Below are 12,661 nucleotides of genomic sequence, written 5' to 3'. Positions count from 1 at the left end.
TGACTGACATAACGACCGAGATCAACAGTAACACTATCATAGGAGGTGACTTCAACACACCTCTGACAGCAAGAGACAGGTCTTCCAGACAGAAAATCAATATGGAAACAATAGCCTTAAATGACACAATGGACCACTTGGATTTAATCGATATTTTCAGAGCATTTCACCCCAAAGCTGCAGAATACACGTTCTTCTCAAGTGCACATGGAACATTTTCCAAGATAGACCATATGTTAGGCCACAAAACAAGTCTTGATAAATTTAAGAAAATTGAAATCATACCAACTGTCTTCTCTGACCACAGTGCTATGAAATTAGAAATCAACTACAGGAAAAAAACTGGAAGACACACAAATATATGGAAGCTGAATAACATGTTACTAAATAATGAATGGCTCAACCATGAAATCAAGGAAGAAATCAAAAGATAACTCGAGACAAACGAAAATGAAAACCTGATGACCCAAAATCTATGGGATGCAGCGAAAGCAGTCCTAATAGGGAAATTCATAGCAATGCTGGCCTACCTAAAGAAACAAGAAAAATCACTGATCAACAGTTTATCCTTACACTTAAGGGATCTGGAAACAGAACAGCAAAATAAGCCCAAAGGGAGCACAAGGAAGGAGATAATAAAGATCAGAGAGGAAATAAATGAAATGGAGTCAAAAAAATAGTACAAAAGATCAATGAATCCAAGATTTGGTTTTTAGAGAAGATAAACAAAATCGACAAACTTATCAAAAAAAAGAGATGACCCAAATTAATAAAATCAGAAGTGAAAGAGGAGAAGTGACAACAGCCACCACAGAAACACAAAAAAATTTAAGAAATTACTATGAGTAACTATATGACAACAGTTTGACAATCTGGAAGAAATGGACAATTTTCTAGAGGCATACAAACTTCCAAGGCTAACTCAAGAAGAAACAGAAAATCTGAATAGACTGATTACCACCAGGGAAATTGAATCAGTAATCAACAATCTCCCAACAAACAGAAGCCCTGGACCAGATGGTTTTACAGGTGAATTTTACAAAACGTTCAAAAAAGAATTATCAACTATTCTCCTCAAGCTCTTCCAAAAAATCCAGAAGGAGGGAAGGCTCCCAAACACTTTTTTTTTAATTAAATTTATTGGGGTGACAATTGTAAGTAAAATTACATAGATTTCAGGTGTACAATTCTGTATTACATCATCTATAAATCCCATTGTGTGTTCATCACTTTTTATGAAGCCACTATTACCCTGATCCCTAAGTCAGACAAAGACACCACAAAAAAGAAAACTACAGGCTGATATCTCTAATGAACATAGATGCAAAAATCCTCAACAAAATATTAACGAACAGAATTCAGCAATACGTTAAAAAGATCATACACCATGATCAAGCGGGATTTATCCCTGGTATGCAAGGGTGGTTCAACATCTGCAAATCAATGAATGTGATACACCACATTAAGAAAATGAAAAATAAAAATCACATGATCATATCAATAGATGCAGAAAAAGCATTTGATAAAATCCAGCAGCCATTTATGATAAAAACCCTTAGGAAACTGGGAATAGAGGGATCACATCTCAACATAACAAAGGTCATATATGATAAACCGACAGCTAACATCATACTCAATGGGGAAAAGCTAAAACCATTCCCCTTAAGATCAGGAACAAGGCAAGGTTGCCCACTTTCTCCACTTCTATTCAACATAGTGCTGGAAGTTCTAGCCACAGCAATCATACAAGAAAAAGAAATAAAAGGCATCCAAATTGGTAAGGGAAGTAAAATTGTCATTATATGCAGATGACATGATACTATATATAGAGAACCCTAAAGACTCCATCAAGAAACTATTAGAGCTGATAGATAAATTTAGTAAAGTAGCAGGAAACAAAATTAATATTCAGAAACCAGTTGCATTTGTATATACCAATAATAAAACATCAGAAGGAGAAATTTAAAAAACAATCCCATTTACAATTGCTCCAAAGACTATAAAATACCTGGGAATAAATTTAACAAAAGAAGTAAAAGACCTGTACTCAGAAAATTATAAGACACTGAAGAAAGAAATGAAAGAAGGTACAAATAGATGGAAATGCATACCACGTTCATGGATAGGAAGAATTAATATAGTTAAAATGTCCATACTGCCTAAGGCAATATACATATTCAATGCAATTCCTATCAAACTAACAACGATGTTTTTCACAGAAATAGAACATATAATCCTAAAATTTATATGGGACCATAAAAGACCCCAGATAGCCTCAGCAATCTTGAGAAATAAGAACAAAGTGGGAGGTATAAAGATACCTGACATCAAATTATACTACAAGGCTACAGTAATCAAAACAGCATGTATTGGCATAAAAACAGACAATGGAACAGAATAGAGTCCAGAAATAAATCCATGCCTATATGGCCATTTAATCTACGACAGTGGAAGCAAGAATGTACGGTGGGGGGTAAAGACAATCTATTCAATAAATGGTGCTGGGAAACCTGGACAGACACATGCAAAAAAATGAAGCGGACCACCTCCTTACACCACATACAAAAATAAATTCAAAATGGCTTAAAGACTTAAATGTAAGATCTGAAACCATGAAATTCCTAGAAGAAAATGTAGGAAGAAACTTCACAGACATTACCCGGAGTAAGATTTTTACTGATATGTCCTCTTGGGCAAGGGAAGTAAGAGAAAAGATAAACATGTGGGATTACATCAAACTAAAAAGTTTTTTCACAGCAAAGGAAACCATCAATAAAACAAAAAGGGATCCTACTGAATGGGAAAAGATATTTGCCAATGATATATCTGATAAGGGGTTAATATCACAAATTTATAAAAAACTCACTCAAACTCAACTCCAAAAAAACAAACAACCCAATTAAAAAATGGGCAGAGGACATGAAGAGACATTTTTCTAAAGAGGACATACAGATGGCAAACACACATATGAAAAAATGCTCAACCTCACTAACCATCAGAGAAATGCAAATAAAAACCACAATGAGAATGAGGAAACCTCATCCCCGTCAAAATGGCTATCATCAATAAATCAACAAACAACAAGTGCTGGGACGGATGTGGAGAAAAGGGAACCCTTGTGCACTGTTGGTGGGATTGCAAATTGTTGCAGCCACTATGGAAAACAGTATGGAGGTATCTCAAAAATATGAAAATGGAACTACCTTATGATTTAGCAATTCCACTCCTAGGTATATATCCGGAGAAATCCAAAACTCTAATTCAAAAAACGTTATGCACTCCTATGTTTATTGCAGCACTATCTATACACAATAGCCAAGACATGGAAACAACCGAAATGCCCATCGGTAGATGACTCAATTAAGAAACTGTGGTCCATTTATAAAATGGAGTATTATGCAACCATAAAAAAGAAAGAAATCTTACCATTTGCAACAACATGGATGGACCTAGAGAACACTATGTTAAGTGAAATAAGTCAGACGGAGAAAGACACATACCATATGATCTCACTTGTGTGTGGAATCTAAAGAAAAGAATAAATGAATGAACTAATCAGAAACAGTTTTGGAGACATAGAGGAAAAACTGAGGGTTGCTAGATGGACCGGGGGGTGGGGATAAAGGGGAAGGTATGGGGATTAGAAAACAGTCAGTAGCCACAAGATGGCCACGGGGTTTTGAAAATTAATTTGGGGAATTTAATCAATAATGTTGTAAAGATTTTGTAGGGTATCCGATGGACACTTGTCTCATTAGGGAGACCACCTCAGGGATGATGTAGATGCCTGATCACTGCATTGTACACCTGAAGCTGAAGCTGAACAATAATGAATGTCAACTACAAGTTTATATACATATATATACATATATATGTATATATACATATATACTAAGCAATACACAATGGAATACTACTCTGCCATAAGAAAAGATGAAATAGTGCCATATATATATATATATATATATATATATATATATATATATATATATATATATTTACAAGAAGCGGAGTACAGCATTAGGAATAGAGACAGTGGAAATGTAATGGCTCTGTGCAATGTCAGAGGGATAGTGGATGGGGGAAAGGGGGTTCACACAGTGTGAGGGGTATAAATGATAAACGTCTAAGTATTACTTTGTCTTGTGCACGTGAAACTAATTTTAAAAAAGTAATATGGAAAACAGTAAATAATGAGCAAATAAAAGTACTGTATTGTGCACTTTAAAAAAATAATTAAAAAAGGAATGGGGAAAACAAGAATAACAGTAATCTAAAAATTCTCATGGACTAAATCTCTGAAGATGCTATGAAGATGCTACAATTTTTGCATATAAGAATCATAATTTACTATTTTTTTGCAATTGTTTCCTAGGTTACAGAAAAGAAAACCAGTAATAAAAAGAATTCCTTTTCCTCTGTTGTAGAGACAGTGATTCTTGTCATCCCTGGGGTTTTCTTACCTGGCATGCTTCTGCCTTATCCCGTAGAGCTTGCATACTGTTTCCAAATGCATTAAGATCCACTAGGAAGGCCTCATGCTTCTTTAGAAGAACCTGGATTTTTTAATGGGAAGATCATGGAAAGTAATACAGGAAGAACAGTAAGCATCTCAAGGTGGATGTTTGAAGCATTATTTTGTTTTTTTCTGATTGTTTTAATTACTGGTAAGAGACACTTTCTACTTAATATAAAGATTTTTTTAATCCTAAATATTCAAGTATCAAGGAAAAAAAGAAAATAAGATTTAAAAAATGAATAACAATTTCAATATATTTGCTTCAATCAACATAAGGTCAAAAGTGCACAAGCATTTTATCAACACACGTCACAGCTAAAAGAGGGTTCTGCCGATAATATTAAACATTAACATAGCTTTAAACATTCAGATTAAACATTAGCATAACTTTAGATGACCATTTCAATTATTTCTAATACTGAAAGTTTGTGAAATACTGTATTGTTTCCTTTCCCCATAGGACAATGAACAAAACAAAGAAATGGATATAAAGGGACCTTTGATTTTCTTCTTACCCCCATGTCTTCATGATTTTATTTCAATAAAGTATTTAAGATGACTATATCTTCAAACCATAATTGGTTTGTGAAATCTCAAGGTTACTCGGCGAAGTTTAAGATGGGACCAAGACAGGCATGGATCTCTGGTCATGCTTTTCTGAGTTTAGACAATCTCTGGGGAATCTATGGATCTCTGTGGGATTCGGAAAATGTAATTTTTTTTGGGGGGGAGGGGCGGATCTCTGTCAACTCTGAGGATATTCCAGCAAATGAAGTCCAAAAGCTATCATTCTGGAAACCTCAAGTAATATAACAGAACTTATAATTGTCCCACAATCTAATTTAGTACTATTTGATGAATACTAAGCAATACACAATGGAATACTATTCTGCCATAAGAAAAGATGAAATAGTGCCATTTGCAACAACATAGATGGATCTTAAAATTATTATGCTGAGCGAATGTGTTAGATTTTAAACACCTTGGGTGTCTGCCTTACCCCAGCTGCTTCTTCATCAGCCCCATAGTTAGCATTGTCTACAATAGGTTCCTTCTCTCTAATCCATGCTTCTGCTTCATGCAGGTCAGCCAGGTACTGCTGGAACCGAACATTGGCCTCAAGATCATTTTGCCGTCTAGCAGCTCGAGCCTGGAGAGACTCCATATTGTCATTCAAACTCTTCACCCTAGAGGCCACATCTTCTGCAGCAAAGTGTCCTATGGAGTAATTATAGGAAAGGTGAGTGTTACCCTCATTAACGTTCACTACACTTCAATCCTTTTGATGACCTGGGGAGAGAGAGGCATGAGGATGATGCTGCATGTGCTCAACATGATATTTTACCTAAGTTCTTGGGAATGGAAATGCCATGAGATTAAGCATAAATAGATGCTAATGGGGGATAGATGTGTCTCGGTGGTGGTTAATTGGGTAATATGTTCTATGTTATACAGACATGAAAACAAAATACCTATGTATGGGTACTGCTCAGAGTTCCAAAAACATTGTTCTCTAGACTAAACAAAAAATTCAGCAGATTTCCATTTCTACCCATAAAGGGCTTATTACTATAGAGTTGTTCTCCACCATAAACAACTAGAAAACAGGACAAACTGCAAGATGCAGTGATTTTCAGACAATAGGCAGAAGATTGTGACTCCTGAGAGAAGAGGTACGCCCTATGATTGCCACAGTTTAAGCCTGGTGCAGTATCTAGGCTGTAGTGCTAGGAGAGCTAATCCAAACAGAGCTAGTAGTCACACTGAAGTGAGTAGACAGAGATCAGGGTTGGGGGCAGACAAGACAGCTAGAGTTTGTGGAACAGAGTACTGAAGAGATAGGTGTTACACAGACATGCAGTTTCGATGATATACAAAGAGGTCCCCTAGAGTATTGCACTGATTATTCTTAAATTTTTGCTCCCAGAATCCCTTCATAATTTAAAAAGTTATTGGGGACACCTTTAAGCTTTTGCTTGTATGGTGATATCTATGGGTAGTCACCATATCAGTAAGGGGGGTGGGGGGTGGGGGGTGAGAGATGAGGGTAAGGGGGATCAAATATATGGTGATGGAAGGAGAACTGACTCTGGGTGATGAACACACAATGGGATTTATAGATGATGTAATACAGAATTGTACACCTGAAATCTATGTAATTTTACTAACAATTGTCACCTCAATAAATTTAATTTAAAAAAAAGAAGTCAAAACAGAAAATTCTAAAATGAATACACATGCATATATTCCATAACCATTAGAAAAATGGCCTTATCATACATCATGTAGACGCCAGAAAACTTCACTGTACACTTATAAAAGAGTGTGGAAAAGGCAAATAATGTCTTAGCAACATTATGAAAACCACAAAACAAAAATTAGAGAATCATTACCATAGAACAAATATATGTGTGCGTGCACACACACACAAACACACATCATAGAACTATAGCTAATAAACAAGTATGAAGATAAAATGAAATCATAATAAATACACAGTTAATCCAAAGAAAGCAGAAACTAATAAGCAAAGAGAAAACAAGTAGGACATATTAGATTTAAAATTACCCATATTGATAATTGCTTTATTTCTTTAGTGCTTTTTTTTTTGTTATTATTATTAGTTTCTGGGTTACAAAACAACATAGTGATTAGACATTTACATGCCTTACAAAGCGGTGACCCCAACAAGTCTACTACTCATATGACACCGTACATAGCTATTACAATACCATTGACTATATTTGCTATGCTGTACTTTACATCCCATGACTATACTGCATGGATTTATATGATTTAGGAAGTGATCCCCTCAATAAGTCTAGTATCCATTTGACACTATACATAGTTTTTACAATATTATTGACTATATTCCACATACTGTATTTTATATCCCCGTGACTATATTGTAACTACCAATTTATACTTCATAATCCCTTCACCTTTCTCACCCATTTCCCATCTAGCAACCATCAGTTTGTTCTCTGTATCTATGAGTCTATTTCTGGGGTGTTGTTTTTTTTTGTTCATTTTTTTCTGTCCTTTAGATTCTACATATAAGTGAGATCATATGGTATTTGTCTGTCTCAGTCTGACTTATTTCACTTGGCATAATATGCTCTAGGTCCATCCATGTTGTTACAAATTGTAAGATTTCATTCTTTTTTATGACAGAGTAATTGCTTTAAATGTGAATGGTCTAAATGCTCCAATTAAAAGGAAGAGATCATCAGATTGCAAAGCTCACAGACACAGAGAGCAGTTTAGTGGTTACCAGAGCGTAAGGGGGGAAGGGTGGTAAAAGAGGATAAAGGAGGTCAAGTATAAGGTGATGAAAGGAGAGTTGACTTTGGGTGGTGAACATACAATGCAATATACAGATGACATATTATAGAATTGTACATTTGAAACCTGTATAATTTTATTAACCAATGTCACCCCAATAAATTTAATTTAAAAAGCCTAATTATTTGCTCTCTATACAAAATCTGCTTTAAATACAAAGAAATAAAGTACAAGCAAAAAGACGGAGAAACATACATTGTGCAAACATGAATCAAAGACAGAGTGACTATGTTAAAGTCACACTAAATAGTCTTTAGGGTATCATCAGGGATAAAGAGAATTATATCATAATGTTAAAGATTTAAATTCATCAAGAAGACATAAGAAGTCTAAATATATATGCATGCAATAACAGGGTTTCAAAATACATGAAACAAAAACTGATAGAATTGAAAAGAGAAATAGATAAAATCCCCATTACAGCTTGAGATTTCAACAAAAAAAAAACAAGACAAGTCACTATAGTAAAACAGGAATCCCAAATAAACATTTTTCAGTTTGAATAACTGAACTGAGATCTGAATTTTTGTTCAGGAATCTTAATTTTAGACCATATTTTTGATAGCTGGATACTGGCTGGCAGCAGTTTATTTTTAAATCAATGGAAGGAAAATCCCAATGAAATCTACATTGCTTATACCACACCTGGTATATGATGTTTGGTTCTGAATATTATATTTAAGCAGTAAGGGTTTCTGAAGATGGGAGACCAGGAGGAGGAGAGGCATTGAGACTATATAAAGAAATGGTGCTATTTACCATAAAGACACTGGGAACATAAAACATGTCTTCACAGATTTGGAAGTTCCCATATGGGAAAAGGATCTGAGTTGTTTTATGGAGTTTTATAACAAATCCTGAATTCTGTGACTTCTACAAAAAAAATCATATTCATCATTAAGTTAATACGTTTTATATGTGCTGAAGCTAGACTCTGGGTGGTGATCACACAATGTGATATATGGATGATGCATTATAGAATTGTACACTTGAAACCTATGTAATTTTAGTAACTATTGTCACCCAAAAAATTTAATTAAAAAAAAATAAAATGAAATGAAAAAAGATAATATATTTTATGTTAATAATTGTGGCTTTATAGAAAAATAGGAATGACTGGCTAATGAGGTAGGGAGTTTTCTATTATTGGAATATACAAACAACACTATATGTGTCAGAAACCCCCAAAGGGAATTTTTACATTGGATGAGAAGGTAGATCAGATATCTTTAAATTCCCTTGAAGCCCTAAAGTTAAACAAACTTCATCCCATAAGTTTGGCATACAGATGATTGTTATACCCAATCTGAATCACACATACCTTCCTCTACCATTTTGTTTCCCCTCTCCGTTATCTGTTGGATGCGTATCTCATGGCTGGCGATGTCAGCCTGGATGACTTGGTGTCTGTTCAGAAGATTCTTGGAAGCAATCAGGTCCTTGCCTGCAGAGAAAAATAATTTCAAGGTCTGGTATTGTTCTAATATAAGGCTATTCTACTCCTTTATAATTCTTGGACCTACATTTTCTTTCCTTTGAGGTTTAATCATTATGTGGGCTTTCTGACATGTATATCACTTGTCTGACTTAAATCTGTTCAATTTTATTTTTCCCCATGCCTCTTTGTACTAAGAAAATTCAATTCATTATTCTACGAAAGATAATAAATAAATCACTATTATCTTTGGAAGATAGGTAGAAAGGCAAGTAATTTCAACCCAAACTTCCAATATTATGCAACCAATTTTCTTTTAGAATATTGTGGTGTAAAAATCAGTATCTTCCACTTCTAGTTTTTATGGGTGTCAGGAAGTTATTAAATTCTCTAAATTTAGGATTTTTTTTCACCATAAATGTAGCAGTGTTACCTGTTTTGCTTGTAAGGATTAAAAATAACTTATAAAAATGCCTCACTCATTGCTTAACACAAACAATCACATAATAAATACTATGTGTTGTTCATTTCCTCCATCTTCTAAGATCTCAAGTTCATTCTCCCTTCCTCCCATCCACATTTCACCTTTCTTTACTCCAAACTTTCTTTCCTATACTTCACACTAAGTGCTCTCCAGAAACTTTCTATGCCTGTCCAACCTTCAAAGAGATCTTTTTTGTTATAGGAAGTTTTCCCAAACTAGCCCTCCATTGTCACAGTTGTCTCATCCCACATAGATGTTCCCAGTACATTCATACTAAGTTTGCCTTATATTTATGTGCACCTTTTTTTCTATATTTCAATGCAAGTGTCCCAGCACTGGTAATGGTGAACTGATAACTGCCAAAGGAAAGGAAAATCTGTTTTATCTGCTACTTCACCCCCTTTATCTTTGTAACAGTTATAAAAGGGAGCCTCTGACAATATAGACAAAAAACCCTTGCTACCTCAAATACTAACCATGGCTGTTGAATCAAGGACCCTGGTAATAAGTTAGAGCAAGTAAAAAAGGTGAGTACTCTAGCTCTACCCAGAGGCCTTAAATTCATGGCACTGTTCATGTCTGGTTTTAGGAGGTTGTGTAGAGCATATAAAATGTATTATATATGTTGGATTGAGGTTTGCAAAACAAGTTGTTTACTAGTAGGGACAGGACTATGGCCACACATGTGTGAGACTGATAAGAGTAAAGTAAAAAACATGTTTTTGTGTGAAAGTGAGCATAACAAAATTGAGTGATAAACACATTTACCAAGCAACTTCTGGTTATCATCTAAACCAGATAAACATCTCCTGGAAAACCACTTCTGGTTATCACCTAAGAAATAAACAAGTCCAAGGAAAAGATGATAAAAGCAGAACTCCAGAGCAATACTGTGAGCAGTCTTACTGGGCGCTCTGGCTTAAGACCCTCTGTGAGGCTCTGAGCCAGACACTATCTGACAGCGTCATCTGTGAGTGGCAAGCTGTGATACTCTGGGACTCTCCAAAGTTCTTTCTTGCAAGACCAGCTCGCCTCAGACCCCTCGTGGGCTCTGTTGTCTCTCCTGGACCAGGGACCTTCACCACCTCAGTTGACTCTGGGACTTGGTTCATTATTAAATTTTATTCTATTCTGTATAACCTTCTGTGCTTACCAGAGCATTGGCCTCTGGAGGGACATTGGCTCCCAAATAAAGCTGTGTGACTCACTCTATCTGAACCTGTGTGCCAGGGCTTTGTTCCCCACTCACGTCACTAGTACCACGCAGGGACGTAGGGCCCTGCAGAGGGGTTAAAGTCCCCTTGACTTTCAGGAATAGACTGAAATGTAGCAGACTGCCGTTACAGGCGCTCGTGACAGAGGTAAACTTTTAAGTATGAATTTTTAAAACAATCTTCTTGTGAAAGATTGGAAACATTTTCATGAGTCAGAGAGGAAAGAGCTGAGTATAAACTTTGCTCCTTCACTACTGTATCTTAGATCTGGCAAAAAAATCTGTAGACCGTGGCACACTCCTTATGGCTCAGCTTGCCCAGGCTTTACTAACCAAGGTAGGTGGAAGCTGCTGAAGGTTCAGTCTCTTGGATCCAGGCTTCCTCATCCTCTGTGTCTCTGCAAATCTGCTGCAGGTAGAGAAGGTCAATGAGCTTCTTCTTCCGGGTAGCCAGTGGCTCTTTCAGGGCTTCAAACCTGGACACCAGTTTCTCTTGCCTTGCACGTATGTCCCCAGCATCAGGATGGCCTGTTTCTTCAAAATATGTCGCCAAGTCTGTGAGGGTGTCTACCTGATCCTGAGGGAGTAAGTGAATGGGTGTCAGGAAATTACATCATTTAGTAGAAAAGGATGGAGTTTGGTATAGGGAGGCCATGGAGAGACTCAACTCCCATATGCACTATGTTAGGACTTCTAATCAAATCAATGAAATAGAATGGGAGGGGTTACTACACTGAGGACCATTTCATCAAGCTAAGAAAGCTATTTACAAGAAAATAGTTTTCAAACAAACCATATTTCAGAAAAGACAATATATTTACAGAGTGTAGCAAGGAAATCAGAGAAACCAGAACTACAGATCTTTAATTGTTTGGGAGTGTTGATAAGTTGTGGCCCTAAGGAAAATGGAGGTGGGGGGGTAGCGGAGGGGGGGAGCTTCTTCAATCACGATTCCCCTTTTAGCCTCTTCCTCTCCTTTTAAAGTGAGCTATAATTGTAAATAATATAGAAACTTCTGAGACTTAAGTTTGTTGCATAGCAGGAACAATGCCTATGAGATGAAATGTGATGTTACAAAACAAAGCTACTCAAAAAATCTGAAAACATTTATACATAAAGACATGTGTGCTCCAATGTTCATTGCAGCTTTGTTTATGGTGGCCAAGACATGGAAACAATGAAAATATCCTTCGATAGATGAATGGATAAAGAAGTTGTGGTATATATACACAATGGAATACTATTCAGTGGTAAGAAAAGATGATATAGGAACATTTGTGACAACATGGATGGATCTTGAGAGTGTAATGCTGAGCGAAATAAGTCAGACAGAAAAAGCAGAGAACCATGTGATTTCACTGATATGTGGTATATAAACCAAAAACAACAAAAGAACAAGACAGACAAATGAGAAACAAAAACTCATAGACACAGACAATAGTTTAGTGGTTACCAGACGGTAAGGGGGGTTGGGGGTGGGAGATGAGGGTAAGGGGGATCAAATATATGGTGATGGAAGGAGAACTGACTCTGTGTGGTGAACACACAATGGGATTTATAGATGATGTAATACAGAATTGTACACCTGAAATCTATGTAATTTTGCTAACAATTGTCACCCCAATAAATTAAAAAAAAAAAGTCAGAACCTCAGAAAGAAATGCA

At 36.0% G+C, this 12,661-nt stretch overlaps 1 protein-coding gene across 4 annotated transcripts in view; it reads right to left on the bottom strand.

Annotated features, from left to right (window-relative positions):
• Positions 1-12,661, bottom strand: part of SPTA1 (spectrin alpha, erythrocytic 1) — a 131,783-nt gene that overhangs the window by 72,744 nt on the left and 46,378 nt on the right. For all 4 annotated transcript variants that reach the window (XM_074318723.1, XM_019751299.2, XM_074318724.1 and 1 more), the window contains exons 17-20: positions 11,330-11,573; positions 9,186-9,308; positions 5,520-5,737; positions 4,464-4,556 (exon numbers count right to left, since the gene is read on the bottom strand). In XM_074318723.1, coding sequence (XP_074174824.1) covers positions 4,464-4,556; positions 5,520-5,737; positions 9,186-9,308; positions 11,330-11,573 — 678 coding nt within the window. The remainder of the gene's footprint in view (positions 1-4,463; positions 4,557-5,519; positions 5,738-9,185; positions 9,309-11,329; positions 11,574-12,661) is intronic.

The sequence above is a fragment of the Rhinolophus sinicus genome, linkage group LG14 (assembly GCF_036562045.2).
Source record: "Rhinolophus sinicus isolate RSC01 linkage group LG14, ASM3656204v1, whole genome shotgun sequence".
In the NCBI taxonomy this organism is placed as follows: domain Eukaryota; kingdom Metazoa; phylum Chordata; class Mammalia; order Chiroptera; family Rhinolophidae; genus Rhinolophus; species Rhinolophus sinicus.
This window is presented reverse-complemented; position numbering and strand designations above follow the sequence as displayed.